Below are 22587 nucleotides of genomic sequence, written 5' to 3' on the forward strand. Positions count from 1 at the left end.
TATCTGAAAGCATATAAAAAATTAGGTGGAATCAAGGAAAAATGTTTAAAAAAACAAAAACAGACAACAGCAACGAATGAAAAATGCGATCTTTTTAAACGAATGGCGGTTAAAAGTCATAACAATAATTACAAGCTAGAACCTTTACTTATATTCAATCTAGGCTAAAGCCATGAACTGGTGTGTGTTTTGTTTTTTTTTTGTAATTCAGGGAATTTGTAATTTCACGTAAATCTTAAAAACAAAATGTGTCAGAGTCACTAAAACCATTTCAAATAAAAAGAACGTTCACTAGAAATAACTATGCTTCAGTAGAGAGCCGAGGAGACCTTTCATTAAAGAGTTACATAATCAAACAGCGAAAAACTAAAAAAAACAGGAAAAACTAAAAATTACTGACATTTTGTCGAAATAGTGACAAGGTTGTTTCGGTTGCCATATATCAAATGAAAAAATCAATAAAACACTATGCCTGACTAGAGAGCCAAGAACTTGGCATTAACGATTTTATTGTTAAAGTATCGCCAAAGTTGTTAAAATAAGGTGTGAATTGAATCCCTTAAAAGGCTTCGATTGTGTCCCGTAAAAGAACCACGAGATCTGCAACCAATACGACTAAGTGACAGGACAAAAAACGAACCACAAAACTGGGTAAGAACCAAAACCACAAGTTGTGACAAAGTAGTTACAAACTTTAGATATCAATTGAATCTGTCAAAAAGCATCTATAACGCCACATTAGAGAGCTGAGTTAAAGAGCAGAATAAAAAGAAACATAGCCGGCAGATTGCAGGAATAGCTGCGAAAGAACAGACCTGCGTGCCATATAATAGAGATAGAAACAGATACAGATCTAAAATGAAAAAAAAATGACGCCGCTCAAAAAACTAGGTAAAAATCATTCAGCGATAAATTAATAAAGCTTGTTAAAATTCATTCCGCAGAAAGCCTCTTATTAGGGACCTTTACTGCAAAAATGAGTTCCTTTGACCTTAAACAAATTCGAACTAAACTAAAGTTTTAAAGTGCAAAAGTCATTTTATTGAGTGAGGTAAGTCACATATGATCAAAATCTAATAACGAAAATAACCTAAAAACTTTTGCTAAAGCGAGTGAGAAATGACGTCACGCGCGCAAATGCGGTTAGTGAGAGGAAGAAATCATTCAGAAAATTTGACTTTTTCAGCTTTGCTGTGTGAACAAATGTAAAACGAAAAAAGAGCGTCAGACGACGAAACAAAAAAAAACCAAGAGCACCGCAATAAAGCTTCGCTCAGCTTCCAGCTTCGCAGCTATGATAAACATAAGCCGACAAATGTCGGAAGAATTTCTCTTGAACGACCCTTCTTCTCAAAACCTTTCCCCCGCCGGGATTCGAACCTCTGACCTGCCGAACCGTGACCCCAGTCACTTCCAACTGCGCCATCACAACCTTATTCTTGCCGTGTTGCAACCAATTTATATTAGCAACAAGCTTTACTTCGGAGTGAGAACAATAGAGATTACTCAAAAATGAAGACAAAAACGTGAAAAGGTCACTTGAGAAGTCAAAGAACGTTCTAGAAGAAAAGCGCAAAATTGTCAAGCGAAAAATTTGCATAAAAAAGACACACACACGTTTACAATAATTGCTATGAAATTCATTCAAGAGCAATTTAAAACTGTCATTAACAAGACTAAACAACAACACAGCGAAAAGAACAACAAAAACGGGCAAAATATTACATTCTTTTGTAAAGAAGTGCGAACAAATTCGTATCAACAACTGACATGAATTTAATCAGCAAAAACATCAATTATGTCGCATGAGAGAGCTATTGAAACCTGTCATTAATGCGACAAAGAGAAAACTAAGAAAACAAAAACTCGCATAATCAAAAACTCGAAAAAACTCCGTGAAAACGATGAGCGTCTTAGTCATAGAAAACAGTATTTTTGAACTGAAACAATGACAGATTCATTTCAAATCCCTACACAGATTATGAGATACGTCGCTAATAATAATAAATAAGACAAAAATTACGACACCTACAAAATAAATTCGAAACCTCACTAAAAATTTTTCGAAACAAATTTGAGTCAAGTCAAAAAAACCACTAGCTATGCACTCGAACAACTAACTAGGGCCCTAATTTATTAGCAACAACCAGGACCTGTCAATAATAATAATACTAAGAGATAGGACAAGAGCAAATTTTTAAGGGACAAAATACAAAATAATTTCACGACATATTGACGAATTCAAGAAATTGCAAATAAGCGTAATTAGAACACAAAGGTAGCATATTAGCCGTCAATAGAAACACTGAAAAACCGAAGTCCAATAGACGCATCTAAAAAGATCCGCAAACCAAAATTTGTCGAAACCCCAAGTTCTCACTCGATTTCAAAGGCAATTTGAAACAAATCATGCCTCAAACCTAATTGATTTTTCGCTCCTTTTACTTTTTCAGCGTGAGTATAATCGCCGCTCTAATTTGCCTATTGATTGATGTAAAAAAACAAGAAATTTCAAGATCTTAAAAAAGACCGCCCCAATACAACCTAGATACTTTGGATTGTAATTAAGGCCGCTATAGTAGCCGGATGCGAAGATCAGGGCGACTATTAAATTTTAAAAAAACGCGCAAGCTCAAAAAGCAATGTCATTTTATTGAAAAAAAGAGTCTTAGTCACATCAACCATTAACTACCCCTTTGATAATTTCAAAAAAAAATGCAAGTTTTTTCATTCCCTTCACTCCTCCAGTCTTAAAAAAAGCATTCCCTTGGAGAACATATCTTTGAGAAAAACAACGCAATGATACAATTCAAATTCTCTGAATTGTAAAAAAACAAATGCGTAAAAAACGGCCATTGAGAGCCTGACGTCGGCCATTCAAAAATGAAAACATAAGAGCGAATCAAAGTCTCAAAAAAGAAATTTTGATATCAAACAAAGTAAGTTTGTATCAACCATTGATGTGAATTTAACCAGCGATAAGATTTAATTATGCCTCCTGAGAGAGCTATTGAGACCTGTTATTAATGAGACTAAGTAAATTGACGACAAGCGAACAAAAACTGGTTAAAAACTGATTTTTTGAAAACAAGTTGTGACAATGCCGTTAAATCCTTCACACATCAATTAAAACTATGCGATGATTCCTATTAGGCCTCATTAAAGAGCCAATGAGAACTTTCATTATGAAATTTCACAAACAAAACCGGCAAATTCTCGGAAATTAGCCGCCATTGATTCGCATAACCCCAATCGGGATCAAAAGAAAATAATCATTTTTGTACAAACATATTTCTCAAGTGCAAAGTAATTTGATTTCATCTCGTAGTTAGATACTCCAGTTTCTTAATGAGACAATGCAGAGAATAGGATCAAGACGAAAAAGCATTACAGATGGTAACTAAGACTCATAAGAAGAAAGGTCAAGTAGCAGGCATCTAAAAATGGGCTTTATGTGTTTGTCACGTTTGTATTCCTCATTTCAGTTAATTTTAGATTGTTTTGCTGAGCAACTGCTCCTAAAGAGCACTTTGAGCAGAATGAGCAAAGAACTAGACTGGCCCAAAGAAGTAACTAATTCACGCAAAATTTTGAACAAGCTGTGACATACAGTAAAGCGAAACAAATCTTTTATTCGACAAGATAAAACATTGCCGGGCGACTTCCGAATTACAATTCAAAAAACTGAATTAACAACCGGCCTGACATATTACAATTATTACAGCAAATCAGATTGCGAAAGGCAAAAACCCATGCACCTTTTTGAGCAAAAAATGAACAAAACCTAAAACAATTAGAGAAATTCGTTTTCTAGTTCTAGTGGCTTAGGAAAAACATTGCCACTTTATAAAAATTATTAAATCTACTTATCCTTTGAATGAGTATACAATGCAAAAACATTTTAAACATCGAGGGGAGCTCGAGTGCGCTGAGTTGGTTGCGGGTGCATGGATGTGCAGGGGGTTGCGATTGGGGGCGGGGGGGTGAAGGGTTCTGACGTCAAAGGAGGGGTGAATTATTGGGGGGGGGGGGGGGTGTTGGGTACTGTCAAATAAGAAACCAAGAGAAGGCCAATAACAGTGAGCTGTTCAAATGTGCACCTGATTATTATGAATAACTTCATCCTTTATGGGTCCGATAAACAGTTACACAAATACTCATGTTATTAAAGGAAGATCAGCGACAAATTTAAAAACCGTTAGCAAATCTTAAGAAAACTTTAGAAACCTTGCGCACTCTTCGTACCTTTATTCTATTTATCAAGCAGTGGAGCAAGTTCATCGCTTCTTTCTTCCTCGCATTCGCCTTCTGATCATACTCAAACTTCGCTTGCTCCGAAGCCAGACGCTGCAGCGACTGATTTTTCTTCTCGATTTCCAATAGCAGCTTCTCTTTCTTGTCCTTTTCCTTTAATTCTGCCCTGAGCAATTTCCTCTCGGATTTGAGACGTTGTTTCTCTGCGACAGCTGCGTTCTCTGCCGCTCTAAGCAGAATAGAGCGTGGTTTTAACAGGGTGCCTCTAAACAGCCACAGGGGAAAAGGCCTCAAAAAGAAGGTTATACACATCAAGGGCATCAAGTCAAGACGAGGAGAAAAGTTGTATCTATGTTTTGCATCAAATAAAGAGGACATCGTATTAGGTGAGCTTAACAATTAGGTGACAAAACATTAATCATTGCTGACAGGGACATAACAGTAATTTCATGTATGAACCCAAGTTTTGTGAACGCTTAGGTTTTAATAGTTACGTTCATCTTGAAGATATACCCGAATCAGTACCGTACAACGGAACTAGAACTGATTTCAAACATCAAACATTTTTGAAAAGTTTTGCCCAAAAGATTTCAGTAGGTTGATAAGTAACTTCACTTTCACATGAATTCATTGATGATTATGCAGCAAGAATAATGGCATCACACGATTTGTTGCGGCAAAAGGTCCAGAAAGATTGTGAAATTTTTGAATGTAAATTTCAGCATTAATGACTCCATCATTGTCTTCTGAGAAGACAGCCAGCAATATTGATTAGTACAAAATGGATAGGGTACAGTAGTGGAGAAGTTTTGTATTTTTCTATGACACGAAAATGAACTGTTTTCTCCTCAACCCCCAAATGAAATTGATTTTCACCAGCCAATGTGAACAAACCGATGTACACATTTGTACATTAATAATTTATTTAATCCTTTGGGCAGACAGTTGATAATTACTGTCACGGTTCAAAAATATAAGCTCAGAAGAGGACAAGCACAAGTTGACAAAGCACAATGGTGATACAAGTTGGGGATCAACTTACAGCTGTTCAGCCTTGTTTTTGGCATCTGCTTCCTCTCTTTCCTTCCTCTGCTGATCAGCTCTCTCCTTCTCCATCTGTTTCAGTCGCATACTCTCTATCTTCCTACGCAGTATTTGCTTCTCACTAAGATGACCCGTTCTGAAAACAATCCCAAGTTGAAGTCATGAACATAACCGACTAACGTCGGGCGAATTGCTCTCAAACGACCGGCGAGCGGTTGGCTTCGTCAGTAGCTAGCCACGGGGGGGGGGGTGCACTGGGGGCAACACTGGGTTGGGGGGGGAACAGCGCGGTGGGGATGGGGGTCAACGGGGGGGGGGGGGGGGGGGGTTCTCAACCTCTCAGAACCGCCCTTCACACCATAAGTATAAGTATAAGTCTCCAAAACAGTTTGAGCTGAAACAGAGCTGAAAGGCTCTAAGAGCACTTAATGCCCGCTGGGCGCTACCTGTTTATCCCGTTTTTGAGGACGAAAAGTCAAAAGCGTCAGACGAAAAATCGGTCAAGCGAAAAATCGCATAAAAAAAAGACCAACAGGACTAATATAATTGCTACAAACTTCGTTTGAGAGCAATTAATAACTTAACAAGAATTAAGGATATTTTAGCTTTCAGTAATGACAGCAGAAAAGCATTAGGCCGAGAAACTATATTTGAGCTACCTTTTGAATTAAAGCATAACCTTAGGCAGAAATAAAAAAAACCATATGATGTTATCAAATTTGATACCATATGATATTTTTCGCTTAGAATGTTTTTTTTTCAATTCTGAAACCAACAAATGCGTTAACTTCTTCAGCACAGTGTGCTCTCAATCTTTTGTCAAAGTTACTACGAAATTAACGAACCTAATTAATAGCTGGTAGCTTTCGTTAATGAATGAGTATTAGATTTTTCCGCTAGCCACTGTATAGCTGATTAGACTATCTTTTCCGCCACTCTGTTTTATATATAGAAACAGTGGTGTAAAAATCTGGCAAAGAAGGACTCTGGTGGATACCACAGCAGTTTCGCCACTGCTACAGAATTTGGTGAAATTCTTCGGGCGGTAATAAATTAATTCATCGGTAAGTTATGAAATAATATCATCACAACTAGCGTTGATTGAAAATAAACAGCAAAAAATCTGGTAGATTCATCGAATGGAGCATTAAGCATGGAAGCCTTAAAAACATACGAGTTATAATCATTTTGAAAAATTGTAAAATTGAAAAACTACTTAAGTTTCAAACCTGTCAAAGTCGACTTTGATATTGGCCACGTAGCTTCTCGCGTTCGAGTTGGTTGAAGCTCCGCGGTTGCTCTTAGGCTTGTACATTAACTTGTGTCTTCCTAAGGCCTCCATTGCAGTTGCGAATGACGAGTAATCCTCGTACTGAACAAACGCACTAAACGTGATACCGGAAGTACCGGGTCCAAAAGCACTGAACGTCCCGATTCCTCGTCTGTCGTCTTCGGTTCGATACGGATCCAACATTGGAATATCGATAACTCGAATGGGACCAAACCTCGTGAAAACACTCTGGACAATTTCTGCATCAGGAACTGTGGTGTTACTTTTCAAACTTTCCTCAATTTTGACCGCGGTTTTAATTTTCTCTTTTTCGCTGTCACCTTCCGTTAACTCGTTTTCAGGCGATTTCGCGAACCAGCGACATGGTAAGGATTCAATGTAGAGAGTATCGGGTCTTAACCCAGGTTGAGTTTCATCACTTTCGGACCAACCCTCAAAAAATGTATTCCAGTTAGTTTCATTCAAAGCTTCAGTTTTGCTTTCTTTCGCTCTGATTTTAAACGACTCAAGGTAGCCTCCGAGTTTGATAATCTTTCCATCTAACAGGTCAATTAACTTTTTCAACTCTGTGGCGTTATCGATTTCGCCCTCATAACGCATGAACTCATTTGTACTTTTGACCACCTTCAAGTGAACAAGTTGAATTGGGTCGGCTAGCTTTCGGATTTTTTCCATAACTTCCCAGTTCGATAGCACCTGCAACACACCACTGGGGACTTCTGATTTCATAAGCATTATAAGCAGGCTTTCTATTTTACCCATTTTGATATACAAAATTAAACTTAACTGCGAAAGAATAGACTTGCGTGCCGTATAATAGACATAGAACATATACAGATATAAGTTGAAAAAGTTATCTACGCCGCTCAAAAAGCTATGTAAAAAACACTCAGCGATAAATTAATAAAGCTTATTAAAATTCATTGCGCATAAGCCTTGTCATTAGGGACCTTTATTACACACATGAGTTCCTTTGACCTTAAAATCAATTCAAATTAAACTTAAGTTTTAAAGCGCAAAAGTTATTTCATTATTTCATTGAACGAGGTAAGTCATGTATGATCAAATCACGTGATTATGTATCTAATCACAAAATAAGACAAAAACGTTTGCTTAAGAGAGTGAGATATGACGTCACGCGCGCTGTAACGGCTGCTCTCCTATCAAAGTCAAGGAAAACTTTACACCGCCCAGTTCGTTTCAGCGGTTTCAAATCTGTCCGGAAATTGTGTTCTTGCAGTTAACTTTTGTGAACTGTATTATCCGCTGTACTGTAGATTACCGTTGCATTACTTGTTGCTCAAATACTCCTGATAACTGACTGCTCAGCTTTGCTGAATAACAAACTTGTTTCTCTCAGAATAACCAAATAATTCAAATTGAAACAATCAAATTTTGCTTGAGTTTTGTTAATAACTCAACTTATAAGCCGAATTTAGGAATTCCCGTTCCTACAAATTGTAGCCCTATAACTTGGCTATAACTCTGCAAAGTTTCAACGTGCTACAGTTAGCAGTTGTAAAACAGTAAGCATTACCAGTTGGAAATCTGACAAAATAGTAATATTTTTCTAACTTCAAAGTTAGCAAGTCTCTCTATTGGTTTCAGTAACACCAATATTGAACAAGAGTAGGCTTCGTTAAAGCCAGTAAGAGAAACTGACTTTATGCTTTGCACAAATTTTCTCTTACTTTGGAACTTAGTTCCTCAGAAAGAAAGTTTTGAGAATATCAAAGTTAATTCTCTTTTCAACAAGTCAAAGTTAAGTCAAACTGTACAATCAATAATATGATCTACAGAAACAAGACACAGTAACAAGTAATTTACCGCTCAAGAAAGTGTGCTTCAATACGCAATGTATGTCAGTTTAATATAACCAAATTAACGAGTTTCTACTGATTTTTGGTAGTTTTTCAAGCCCCATTTATACTGCCGTACATGTCTAAATTGCATCTCTGATTGGTTGTAGATAAATATGTCGTAAGATTCTCTGAATACACTGAGGTTGGGGTTCGGGATACCGTATACGGTGCCCCGCACTCTCTGAATTTGTACAAAATCGTAAAATTCATCGAATCTGGCTTACCAAGTTGGTTATCTCTTGCTCCATTTGTGCTAAATTTGTGCGATTGTGAACACTTGAATACGTGGCAATAATAGTGTAGTCAAAGTTTGAGTTTCTGTTTCGCTTCATGTATGACGATTGTTTACTAATAATAGTTACTGAATACAAAGGTTGAACAAACTGAACAAATCCAAATGGCTTCGATAGAATGTAGCATTAAATTTCGCTTGTCATGCTAGTCTAGCTTCAAGGCTTGAAATGACCTTGAAGCGTTATTCAATTTGGTTATTGAGTTTGTAAGCTCAGCCGCCACATCGCCGGCCCTGTTTTCCATCGCAAAAAGATCTTTACTAGGTAGTACTGGGGCGAGCTTCACTACTGGTCTCTTGTACACTCCGTCGTTTGTTCAAACTATCGCTGATCGAATTACACCGTCAGATCCATCGATGGTCTCCGTAACTTGAACTAGATTGTAATATCCACGCTTATCACTGTCTTCGATCAACCAAACGAGATCGCCTTCCTTAAGGGTTTCGTTTGACGTAGATCGCCATTTTTGTCGATTATTCAGAGTTGGCATATTCTTTCCGAAATCTGCCCATATGAGATTTGGATATGCTTGAGTTTGTCAAAAGAGCTTTCGGTGATCAACAAAGTCCTCTGCGCATGGTAGTTAGGGTAAGCAAACGTTCTTGTTGCCAAGCAAGAAGTGATTGGGGGTCAATGCTTCTAAGTCATTAACGTCTGAACTGACTGGAGTCAATGGTCTTGTGTTCAAGGTCTGCTCAACAATACACATCGTTGTTGAAAGAACATCCTTCGTGTTGATTGTCCTTGTGCTCGTTTCGCAAGTATAAGTCAACCGCATGATGTTTCCAATGTAGCTATATTGGATTCTTTGCATTGAAGTCCAATTCACTTTTGCCTATTCTGCCATTGGCTCGAATAAGTCCTTCTTCATCTAGGAAAGGTGAGAATTAAAGGATTTTACTGCCTTTTGGAATTTCCTTTTCAGCTTTGAGAGATTTCATCTCTTCACCAAACTGTTCTTGCTGTAGTAATTTGACTGTTGCCTTTGCTGTAGTAATTTGACTGTTGCCTTTGCTTTTTCTCTTTCTTCAATGCTGACTACGAGTGTTGCTGGTTTGTGTTTGTTCAAAGCTCATTGTATGCATGCCACTGTGTTCACTAGTCTGTTAAAGTTACTGAATCGTTCCCACTGAATAACAGCTTTCTTTTCTTCAGCCTGTATCATGAAGACTGATGAGGGTATATTCTCTTCATCTGATGCAAAGATTAGGTTCACTTGCTCTGGCCACTCACTTTCTGGTCGTTTCAACCAGGCCGGCCCAGTGAGCCACTCACTTCTCTTGAGTTCCACAATGTTGATTGCTCTGGTGCCAATGTCCGCTGGGTTGTTGATACCGCTCACGTGTTTCCACTGAGAAACATCAGTTGTATCTAGTATCTCAGCCACTCGATTGGCCACAATTTTTTGTTGTTTACGATGGGAACTGTGTATCCACTGCAATACTGTCCAAAAACTGCAACTATTTATCTTCATTTCATGTTCCTTGACTATCTGTTCCTTCAACCTCACTGCCATGACTGCCGCATGCAATTCCAATCGAGGCATTGAAAGATGCCTCATCGGTGCCACTCTGCATTTTCCAATGACAAATGCTAAGTCAGCTGAGCATTCTTTTGGTTGTGAACGTAGATAAGCCACTGCACACCTCGTGTCTTCGGATGCGTCAGCAAACACATGAAGTTCGGCTTTATCCCTCTCTCTGTTGAAGTATCTTCTATCGATGCTTGTTTCAGCCACTATTGGAAGTCGTTCTTTCCATTTCAGGAACTCTTCTTCTTCACCAGGCTCCTCTTCGCTAACCCAATGTTGTCCATTCTTAGTCCAGATGCCTTTCAGAATTCGTCTCATGTGAACACTGAACGGAGCAAACAATCCGATCGGGTCGAATACTGAAGATACCAGTGACAAAATCTTCCTCTGGGTTATAGGTTTTTTTTCACTTCCTTATTCGTACCTCTGCATACTTGAAGACTGTCATCAGTAACGGTCCATTGTAGTCCTAGCACTGAGAATCCCTCCGTATTGGGTTCCACATCGACTTGCTTCGTGTTGCTGATTGAATTCAAGTCTTCTGGGATTACTTCGGTAACTGCGTCGTTGTTACTTATCCACTTCTTTAATTCAAATCCATGTTGTGAGAGAAGAGGTTGTAGTTGATTGAAGACTTCAATTGCTTCTTCCGAATTTTCTACTGATTTGATGAAATCGTCCATGTAGAAGTTTTGTATTGCCTTTGCTGCAATTGGATACCCTTATTCGTTGTCCAGTCCCACTCGCTTGAGAGCATAGTTTGCACAAGTTCGAGAACTTTTAGCTCCAAATACATGACGCTGATATTTGTATATCTGAACAGGTTCGTTAGTTCTTGGACGCCATAAGAACCTCAAGCAACTTCTATCCTGTTCGGGAACTTGCACTTGTAGAAACATCGATTCGATGTCAGCTGTCAGGGCTATTGGTCCTTCGCGTAATCTGAATATTGTTCCAATCAACCCATGTAGCAGATCAGGTCCTGCTAGTAGTTTGTCATTTAGGCATACTTCTTTGTACTTTGAGGCAGCATTACAAACACGTCTTACTTTGCCAGGCTTGTTCGGGTTTAGCACTGGATATGTGGCAAATACAATTCTTTTCCGAAGGTGCCTTTCACATCGGACTCGTCCAATATCCTCGCGAATCCCTTTTCTACATCTGTATTTATTGACTGTTGATACAAACTTTTCAGGTTTGGAATCTACGCTCCAGTGAGTAAAGCTGACCCAAGGCTGAGCTGTTGTTGTTCGGTAGGTTTGGCGCTCTGGTTCACTCCACAGCATTCCCACTTCGTACCGCTCGCCTGCGAACTTCGTCGTATTCTCTAGCATCTTTTGTGCCTGCAGTTCTTTCTTTGACTAACTGACGACGTCGATTTCTGAAGCGTAGGTTTCTATGTCCCACCAGGTTTGAATATTCTCAGCCACTTTTACATATTCAGTGAAGGCGAAATGACAAACATTTTGTCTTCTTTTGCCCGTCACGGGTCCACTGACAACCCATACTAGCTCTGTTAGAACGGCGAAAGGTTCACTTCGTGTTCCTATCTTGTAGTCCAATGGGCGTTGTAGCTCATAAGCATCTTGACCAAGGATGATGCCAACTTCCATCAAGTTGAAGCTTTTGTTGGGTAGAACACTCAAGTGACTGAAGCTTTGCTTCAGCTTGATGTAGTTTGTGTTCCCCAAGGATATCTAAGGGTGTGCAAACGCTTCGATTGAATGCACCTTTGAATGTAGTCCCTTTATTTTGAGAGGAACCTTTTCTGTCTTCAGATCCTTTGTTCCATGAATGCCAGCTATGTTGAGGGTCACATCGGTGCCTTGGGCTTTCAACTTCTCTTGTACCCTTTGATCGATGAATGAAATCGTTGATCCACTGTCGAGGAAAGCATATGTGTTCAGCCTGTTGCCACCGCTCTGTATTGAGACAGGAACTATCAGAAGAAAGCTAGTAACTTCCTTACTCTGGTTGATTGTTGCTGCGCTTACGTTGACTGCGTGATTGACCTCGTCCATTTGGTTCTCTGAGTGTAGCAATCGGTTGTGCTTCTTGATGCATCCATTGATACCGCACGCATTGACTTTACAAACTTTGATTGCATGTCCTTTGCCAAGACATCCGTAACATAAGCGTTGCTTCCTCACTGCTACGTATCGATCATTCATACTCATGTTCCTGAATAGTGGACAGTTCCATATTTTATGAGTGCCATCAGCTAGCGGACAATGATCACTTTGCGCTCGCTTTGTTTCTTTCACGTTCGAACTTGCAGTGAAGTTCGATGTTTTCGAGAACCGTTTGTCTCTATTTGTGCTTCTTCGGTCTTCTTCTCTTCGCTCTCCCTTGAAAGCTGAAATTCCTTTGTGCACAAATGCATCATAATTAGGTCAGACCAATCTTCATCTTTAGCATCAACATAGAAGCACCATTTCTCTTTGAGAATTTGGGGTAGTTTATCTACTGCCATATACAGTGTCGAGCTTGATTGCAGATCACCAATCTGCTTGTACTCTTTGAGCAAATTCAAAGTTCGAAACAATAACTGAGAAACTGATCGGACCTGTTGAGTCTTGAGGTTTCACCTGACTTGCTTTGCGAAGACTCTCCAGTTGTGCATCAATGATCACATGAGGCCTTCCAAACTTCCTTTCCAAAATACTCCATGCAGCACCATAGAACTGTCCAGAATAGCCCATTCCAGAGATTGCTGACCTTGCCTTGCCTGTCAGTAGAGTCTTCAGATGGCTCATCTTCTCTGAGTCTGGTATTGGTCGTTGATCCACTGTAGCAATGAACATACTAGACCACTGCGGCCATTCGAGAGGGTTTCCGTCAAAATTGTTCAACTTCAGCTTTGGTAGATTACTGCTACCTGCATACCCACTTTTGTATCGTAGTAGACCAGGTCTGGGGGAAACGTCCCGGTCTTCAACACTTGAGGATCGGTCTCGTGAACTGCGATATCGTGAGAAGTGACTATACCTGTTCACTTCAGGGGTTACTTCGAAGCGAGCTGTTGATCGCTCTGGTGTTAGAAGGTTGTCGATCTTGCTGGCCCAGTCTGAGACATCTCTCTTCTTTGGGGTCCAGTTGAAGGGTGATTTGTCTCGAGCACTAGTTGATTGTGAACGGGCATCATCATTCTCTAATGCAGTTCTCTTCACTTTGCGCTCTAGCTCACGCTCTTCCTCCAGCAGTTGATGCTTGATTTCCAGTTCCTTCATTTGTAATTCCAGCACTAGTTTCCTCCGCTCGAACAGTGCCTGTTCCAGTCGCATCTTGTTTTCGAATTCGATATCGAATTTCTTCATCCTTTCCTCACGCCTTTGCTTTGCTGAAGATGTTTCCGAAACATTCTACGTCTCTTGGCCACTTGCTGTTGCTCCATTTTGCAATGTTTGAGCAACTGGGCTGTCCGTTGGGTAGTTGTTGTTGCTCTCGCTGTCATTCACTGCTTTGCTTTGCTCTGCATTCATTGCTGGTTGCGTGCCTTTGCTTATATATGCAAGCCAATGATGGTCCAAACTTGCTTTGCACTTCCTAGCTTCTTTCAGCTGTTCTTCGACGAAACTTGTTGGGTAGGGTGCAAGCTTGTTTCGACTCTGCAGTTAATTGGGTATTTCTTCCTCTAGTAGGTGAACAGTCTGTTGGTAGAGGACCTTTAGTTTGTTGGGTCGATCTGAATCTTCAATTATTTTGTAGCCAATCCCTGTTTTAGTGTTAACTTCTTCCACTAAATCTCGGATTCTCTTGTCGTACCTGTGAGCTGTTGATTGAAGCTCCTCTCTGCTTGTTCTGCTCGAATTGCTGGTTGCTTTTTGGTTTGCTGATTGCCTTTGAGCAGGGTTCGCATTTCAATTTCCTTATTGAATTGCACTCTTCTGTTCGCCTCACTGGTCTGTTGCTGTTGATTTTTTTAATTCTTTTAAGAGGTTGCCTTCGGCAATCTCTTCATCAGGTTGGACAGCAGTTTGCCTTTCACTGTCCGGGTCGGCGGACCAAATGTAACGGCTGCTCTCAGATCAAAGTCAAGGAAAACTTTACACCGCCCAGTTCATTTCAGCGGTTTCAAATCTGTCCGGATATTGTGTTTTTGCAGTTAACTTTTGTGAACTGTATTATCCGCTGTACTGTAGATTACCGTTGCATTACTTGTTGCTCAAATACTCCTGATAACTGACTGCTCAGCTTTGCTGAATAACAAACTTGTTTCTCTCAGAATAACCAAATAATTCAAATTGAAACAATCAAATTTTGCTTGAGTTTTGTTAATAACTCAACTTATAAGCCGAATTTAGGAATTCCCGTTCCTACAAATTGTAGCCCTATAACTTGGCTATAACTCTGCAAAGTTTCAACGTGCTACAGTTAGCAGTTGTAAAACAGTAAGCATTGCCAGTTGGAAATCTGACAAAATAGTAATATTTTTCTAACTTCAAAGTTAGCAAGTCTCTCTATTGGTTTCAGTAACACCAATATTGAACAAGAGTAGGCTTCGTTAAAACCAGTAAGAGAAACTGACTTTATGCTTTGCACAAATTTTCTCTTACTTTGGAACTTAGTTCCTCAGAAAGAAAGTTTTGAGAATATCAAAGTTAATTCTCTTTTCAACAAGTCAAAGTTAAGTTAAAACTGTACAATCAATAATATGATCTACAGAAAAAAGACACAGTAACAAGTAATTTACCGCTCAAGAAAGTGTGCTTCAATACGCAATGTATGTCAGTTTAATATAACCAAATTAACGAGTTTCTACTGATTTTTGGTAGTTTTTCAAGCCCCATTTATACTGCCGTACATGTCTAAATTGCATCTCTGATTGGTTGTAGATAAGTATGTCGTAAGATTCTCTGAATACACTGAGGTTGGGGTTCGGGATACCGTATACGGTGCCCCGCACTCTCTGAATTTGTACAAAATCGTAAAATTCATCGAATCTGGCTTACCAAGTTGGGTATCTCTTGCTCCATTTGTGCGATTGTGAACACTTGAATACGTGGCAATAATAGCGTAGTTAAAAATTGAGTTTCTGTTTCGCTTCATGTATGACGATTCTGTACTAATAATAGTTACTGAATATAAAGGTTGAACAACGTGAACAAATCCAAATGGCTTCGATAGAATGTAGCATTAAATTTCGCTTGTCATGCTATTCTAGTTTTAAGGCTTGAAATGACCTTGAAGCGTTATTCAATTTGGTTATTGAGTTAGTAAGCTCAGCCACCACACGCGCAAATGCCGTTAGTGAGAGGAAGAACCGATTCATAAAATTTGACTTTTTCAGCTTTGCTGTGTGAACAAATGTAAAACGATAAAGAGCGTCAGACAACGAACCAAAAAATATAACAGGACAAGTCCTGACGTAAAATTTTAAGTCAAAATTTTCATTGACTAAACGGACTGAGTGAATAGGGAAAACCATTTCAAAAAAATCAGATAGATAATCGAAGTTAAAATGCCGCATGTGAAAAAAATCATTAGCGAGAAAAGGAAATTTGGTTAAAAGAAAAAAACTAGGCCTAGAATGAAGTAGGAATCGTTTGGAAAAACCCTTAAGAAAAAAGTCCAATTCAAAACAATCGAAATTGCAGCACGTGAACATAAAATCACAAGCGAGAAAGCGAATTTTTGTTCAAAAAACACTTTTTTTCTGACTCCACTTGAAAATTTTTAAAAAATTTCACGCCGCAAAACCACTTGCTTTTTCACTCACTTTCCTGTTTCGGCTTGACCAAAATCACTACTCCAATTTCATTTCAAAAATCATGAAAATTTGTGCACAGATCTTAAAAACATAGCCTGGAGAACTCTGGAGACGACTCGAAGAAAAAAATAACGGCCCCTAACTAACATAAAGCTTATCCTACTGGATGACCACAACAACTAACAATGCTTATCCTATTGAATACCGCTAATCACTTTAAAATTAACATGAAAAATAATAATGAAGTATTTGACCAGAAAACAAAAAACATGCGATGAAAAACTCTTCGACTTTCAAGTTTAATACAACTTTTGGAGAAAACCCATGCAATACGTTTAGTTTTAATTCGTTGAACGACTGCAAAAAGGGCGAAAAACCCAACAAGAAATTTTCAATTAGAGAAAACGGAGATAAGAGAAAGGAAATGAAAAACCATTATGCTGAATCCAAATCATTATTTTTCAAAAAAAACTTTTAATACTACTTCTGGTCGAGCGTCCACCAATCCAAAACTGTCGATTCATAAAAATTAAAAACGAAATCGAACGAAATTCGTAACATTTATCCTTGAATGCACTAAATTGTCATTTAGTGCACTAAATAGGATCCAACAACACCTCTAGAAAAGCTCCTACTAAAAGCTAGAACAGTAAAAAGTAGCTAAAAGCACACAACCAGAGTTTAGCAAAAATAAACAAAAAAAAACATGAAATTTCGCTGAAATCTGCATAAAATTACTCAATTGTTTTTACCAAAACAATTCAAAACTAAAATCCAAAACCATCAACATGCAGCAAAACAACTAATTTGGACAATAGGCATCTCCAAATGCTAAAAAAAACTCGAAGAATACAAAAAGCATTTAACAACTTGAAACAAAATATTAAAATTATGATTTTTTTTATTTCGCGAGAGCACACAGAACTGATAAACGTTCCTGGGATCAAAATAGAGTATTTTAAAGCTTGCGAAACAATATGCAAGTAAATCAGGCTAAAAAATATTGAAGATTAGAAGAAAAAACGAAAAACAGCAAATAAATGTTAAAATTAAAAAACTGTTTGTCATTTTTCTTAACAAAAAATCATTCAGCTTTGCAGCTATAATCAAAAATAGCCGAACAACAATCAATGAAAAATTACTCTACTAATTTTATGAACTATTTATATCAACTGGAAAAGACTTCATATTCATTTTCAGCTTATCGTTTCAGCACCACAGCTGATACTGCGTTAGAACAATTAACAAACGACGACCCGGTAGACGAGAGAAATAAACCAAAGCAGTTAGCTTAAGGAACCTAAAGAGTATTACGCACAGCACTTCAAAAAAAAGTAGTGAACTGTTTTTTTGGTCAAAAAACGGGCTATGCTATAGAAGTTTATTACATTTCACAGTGTGATCTTGTCAAATTGCAAAAAACGAAGCCTGTACATTGCCGGAAAACAGATGCAACAGACCTCTTGACCATCATTAGAACTAAAAACGATCAACGTTTCACGTAAGAAGCCTGTCAAATTTTAGATGCTTCAGATGGAGACTATTAGAGCACTGAAGTTTGGGGCTCAGTTCAAGTGCATTCTAAAATCCTTCATTAAAGAATAATGATAAATTTAAGTTCATCACATGAGTGCAAGTCGTTTTTCGAGTGAATTAACTCAGAACTTATTACACAATTGACCAGGAACCGGACGAAAAAAGTCACATCTGACGTCACGAACACAAATTTAATTGTGGCATAAGAAAAACGAAAAAGTGAACAGATCTTTAAAAAAGACAACGCCCCAATACAAAGTTGATTCTACAATAAATTACTGTAATCTCGCTCTACTGCCAGCGTTTCTCTTTTTGCTTCCATAACGTTTCAACTCTGTTATATTCTTTGCTAGAAATTTTTGCCAGCCATTTTGTTTTCCTCAAAATAAATTAACCATGAAAGCAATCTTAGAATATTTAATCCGGTATCGTAACATCCCATTATTTTATTATCCACTTTGTTGCTTTTTCGGTTTTTCTGCGATATCTTTCATATAATTGGCTTCCATATAATCTACATAATTCAATTTAAAGAAATATAGCCAAAAATGCATATTTACTTGAAAAACAACGAAATCCTGCACATCGAAATCCGTCAGACATACGCAATATGAAGTATCTACATACAAATTACCACTCTTGCGCTTTACTTACCTTCACAGAATGGGCAGCGTGGGATGGCATTGCTATTGAAATTAGAATCTTCGCCACCGGCTTCAGGTACAACCCGTAATCCCCGCACAACTCCATAGCATCCTCGGAATGCACACACATAGTAGCACCCGCAAACATCCCGAATTTGAGCCAGAAAATAAGATCACATGCAAAATTTTACATCAGAGTTCACATGATAGCATCCGCGTACTATCTGGAAAGCAAAAACATGAGTACTCTTAAAACATCCACAAACCAAGTATGTTCAAAGTTATTTTTTCTAACAGCGCTAGGCCTCCGATATGTCGCATTTAAAAATCTTATATGCCATTCTTTTTTGTTTCATTATACAAATCCTAGCCTAATGAGGCTTTTACAGCTTAGAGAACACAGGGTACGATTTCATCGGTCAGTAGAACTTCAAGGCAGAGAGCATAAAGTTTTATATATGTATGGATACTCTTCAACGATCTACCCGCTTGAATTCAAAGTCCTCTGTCAAATGTGGAGCCTGCATAAAGCTATTCACGTATACTGAACAATCTGGGACCGGCTTTTTCTCACATTTCAAATGGTTTCATGGAGACTGTGTCTCGCTGCCCTTGAAGAAGTACGCTCGCTGGGATCTAAACCAAACGTTCAATGGATTTGCGATGTCTGCCTGGCTGAAAACGACACCTGCTTGAACACCCCAACTGAAGCTAAGTTAACTTCTTTAATTGCTGAATTTCAATCTGAGTTGTCCTCTTCTATATTGGAATTGGTACCTCAACTCATTACAGATTTAATTCCTACTATGCACGATAATGTCAAAGAGACAGTCACCAGAGCGCCTCCCTCTTACAGCGATATTTTTACTGGAAACAAAAAGACCGCGCATTCGACCGAGCGAGAGAAAGACTCGACGAATGCATATTAAATATAGTTCAGGTAAATTTACCTGAAAAAATACCGGAACTTACCTGAAACGTTCAAGTAGTTTTGCTTTACATTAACTTACCTCAACTTTACCTGAAAATTACCTGAAAAACATGTTAGTGACGTAGTTCAACATATTGGCCTACAAGCTGGTGGAAATATCTTGAGCATCGGGCGGCTTGGAAAGATTGCGAAACAACACAACGATATTAATTCTAGTCTAAGACGTTGTGGTCCTATTCTTGTAACAACATCAAATTCTTACTTAATGGAAAACTGTTCTGTCCGCAGTCTTCATCTGTAGATGAACAGAAATCCAAAAATTCGCGTTCCTCGAATGAAACGCCACTTATTGCAAGCTTTTATTCAACATATGAGACACAAACACCCACACACAAACAAATATCTACATTCTCCAACAACAGCAATGTGCTGGTTTCGTTCTGTGAGTATGATTTGTTCTTTGTTTTTTTCCGAAACAACAGCTTGCTGCTAAGACAGTGCAGGGTTTGAATAACATTCTGAAGACGGCGCTAAATCTCGAGCAGAGGCAGTGCTTTCCCGTCCACTATGATATTGGATTTGGACACTATTCTCGCTATTAAAGTCTGCTATTTTTAAAGCTTCAACAAGAGGATCAGTTTGCTTCGTAAAAAGTTTCTCAGGTACGCTGTTTTGCATTTAAACAGCCCATCTGTGAAACTAAAATTTCCATAGTCCTTCCGCGGGAATTGCAGAAATCGCCTGAGGTGTTTCATTCGTGCTGGTACAGAGTAAGTCTCATATTGAATTAAGTGCTTCCCAAAGAACAGCTTCCCAGTGGTTGTTTCTTTGAATCCAAAATGCAGCTAACAACCTTCCTGATAAATACACTGTAACGTTCGTTTTGCCCGTCACATTGAGGGTGGTACGGTGATGTACGGGATCGGGCAATTCCTCTTTCTGAGCAGAAAACTTGAACTACTGCGATTCTAGTTGTCCTCCAGGATCTGAGTGGATAAGCCCTGGATTGCCAAATATATCAAATAAATGCGAGAGGAACCTAATGTTAGTCTTTGCTGTAAAATCCTTAATGGAGAAGGCAAAGATTAATTGACAGAATTTGTCTACAACCATGAGCAAATAGACGTTACCCGACTCGAAGGACGGAATTTTGGGACCAACTAGATCAATGGATATCCTGTCAAGTGGTTTGACGGCCTTAATAATATGTTCTGGCCGGCTCCGCTGGCAAAATTTGCGCTTCAATTGCTTACAAGTGTCGCATGTGACGATAATCTGCTTAAGGTCCTCAAGAGCGTGCAGTAACTTCCTAGAATTGGTTAAAACTAATGCCAAAATTTAGTCACTTCAGGAAGTGCTAATTTATTGTGCAGTGAAAAAAATGAAGATCTGCTCTCCATTTTTACGTGAGCAACCCTCGAGAGAGCGTCAGCAACTATTTTTGCTTCCAGGCCTGTATTATATACCATAGCAATCTTCCAATCTTCAGCTTGTTCGTTTTTTCAGCGGATGAGCTTCTGTTTCTATAGTTTTCATTTTTACTGCGGAAATATAACTGGGATGCATTTTTGATCGGTCTTCACAGTAACCGGAAATGCCCTCAAAAAAGTGGAAAACTTTTTGAAAGATTCAATAATGGCTAAAGCTTCCTTTTTTGCAGCAGAATGATCACGCTGCAATAATGTTCGCAAAAAACACGCTATTGGTCTACAATTTTAGGATAATGATGAAACAATGGCGTACTCAGAGGCGTCGGTTACCAAAAGAAAATGAGCAGCATCTGCGCTGGGCAAGGTTAAACAAGTATTAGCAATCTCCCACTTGATGTCGTCGATAAAACAGCTGACACTGGAACTAAACAGAAAAGACCCTTGTTTTTGAGCTTCTACAAGCGGCTAAATTCTGCTTGAGTGTTACTGGACCCTTTTCAGATTATACGCGAAAAAATTCAATTAAACGGCGCAATGCTTTCTAATCGCTTGCAACCGGATACTAGTAAGAGCCCGCTGAGATCCGCTTAGAACCTGCTGAGATGATGTGGCCTAGGTATTAACGTGTTAGTCATGCTCTTTATCGGATGGTCCGCCAAATAATATATCTTGAAAGAGAGAATATGTCCTTCCTAACTTGTTCCGAATAACAAAATTGTCTATTATTGTGTATAAGTCTCATATTGAATTAAGTGCTTCCCAAAGAACAGCTTCCCAGTGGTTGTTTCTTTGAATCCAAAATGCAGCTAACAACCTTCCTGATAAATACACTGTAACGTTCGTTTTGCCCGTCACATTGAGGGTGGTACGGTGATGTACGGGATCGGGCAATTCCTCTTTCTGAGCAGAAAACTTGAACTACTGCGATTCTAGTTGTCCTCCAGGATCTGAGTGGATAAGCCCTGGATTGCCAAATATATCAAATAAATGCGAGAGGAACCTAATGTTAGTCTTTGCTGTAAAATCCTTAATGGAGAAGGCAAAGATTAATTGACAGAATTTGTCTACAACCATGAGCAAATAGACGTTACCCGACTCGAAGGACGGAATTTTGGGACCAACTAGATCAATGGATATCCTGTCAAGTGGTTTGACGGCCTTAATAATATGTTCTGGCCGGCTCCGCTGGCAAAATTTGCGCTTCAATTGCTTACAAGTGTCGCATATGACGATAATCTGCTTAAGGTCCTCAAGAGCGTGCAGTAACTTCCTAGAATTGGTTAAAACTAATGCCAAAATTTAGTCACTTCAGGAAGTGCTAATTTATTGTGCAGTGAAAAAAATGAAGATCTGCTCTCCATTTTTACGTGAGCAACCCTCGAGAGAGCGTCAGCAACTATTTTTGCTTCCAGGCCTGTATTATATACCATAGCAGTCTTCCAATCTTCAGCTTGTTCGTTTTTTCAGCGGATGAGCTTCTGTTTCTATAGTTTTCATTTTTACTGCGGAAATATAACTGGGATGCATTTTTGATCGGTCTTCACAGTAACCGGAAATGCCCTCAATAAAGTGGAAAACTTTTTGAAAGATTCAATAATGGCTAAAGCTTCCTTTTTTGCAGCAGAATGATCACGCTGCAATAATGTTCGCAAAAAACACGCTATTGGTCTACAATTTTAGGATAATGATGAAACAATGGCGTAATCAGAGGCGTCGGTTACCAAAAGAAAATGAGCAGCATCTGCGCTGGGCAAGTTTAAACAAGTATTAGCAATCTCCCACTTGATGTCGTCGATAAAACAGCTGACACTGGAACTAAACAGAAAAGATCCTTGTTTTTGAGTTTCTACAAGCGGCTAAATTCTGCTTGAGTGTTACTGGACCCTTTTCAGATTATACGCGAAAAAATTCAATTAAACGGCGCAATGCTTTCTAATCGCTTGCAACCGGATACTAGTAAGAGCCCGCTGAGATCCGCTTAGAACCTGCTGAGATGATGTGGCCTAGGTATTAACGTGTTAGTCATGCTCTTTATCGGATGGTCCGCCAAATAATATATCA

At 38.8% G+C, this 22587-nt stretch overlaps 1 protein-coding gene across 2 annotated transcripts in view; it reads right to left on the minus strand.

Annotated features, from left to right (window-relative positions):
* LOC142345674 (uncharacterized) overlaps nucleotides 1–18418 on the minus strand; it is a 30464-nt gene extending 12046 nt beyond the window's left edge. The window contains exons 1-4 of one of the 2 annotated variants that reach the window (XM_075397891.1): nucleotides 18176–18418; nucleotides 6528–7285; nucleotides 5297–5434; nucleotides 4246–4483 (exon numbers count right to left, since the gene is read on the minus strand). In XM_075397891.1, the coding sequence (XP_075254006.1) occupies nucleotides 4246–4483; nucleotides 5297–5434; nucleotides 6528–7285; nucleotides 18176–18313 (1272 nt within the window). In that variant the 5' untranslated portion in view covers nucleotides 18314–18418. Of the gene's footprint in view, nucleotides 1–4245; nucleotides 4520–5296; nucleotides 5435–6527; nucleotides 7286–18175 lie in introns of both variants that reach the window. The other variant, XM_075397889.1, reaches the window with a different exon arrangement.
* Nucleotides 18419–22587: the final 4169 nt, after the last annotated feature.

The sequence above is a fragment of the Convolutriloba macropyga genome, chromosome 9 (genome assembly GCF_964194025.1).
Source record: "Convolutriloba macropyga chromosome 9, txConMacr16.3, whole genome shotgun sequence".
Classification (NCBI taxonomy): Eukaryota; Metazoa; Xenacoelomorpha; order Acoela; family Convolutidae; genus Convolutriloba; species Convolutriloba macropyga.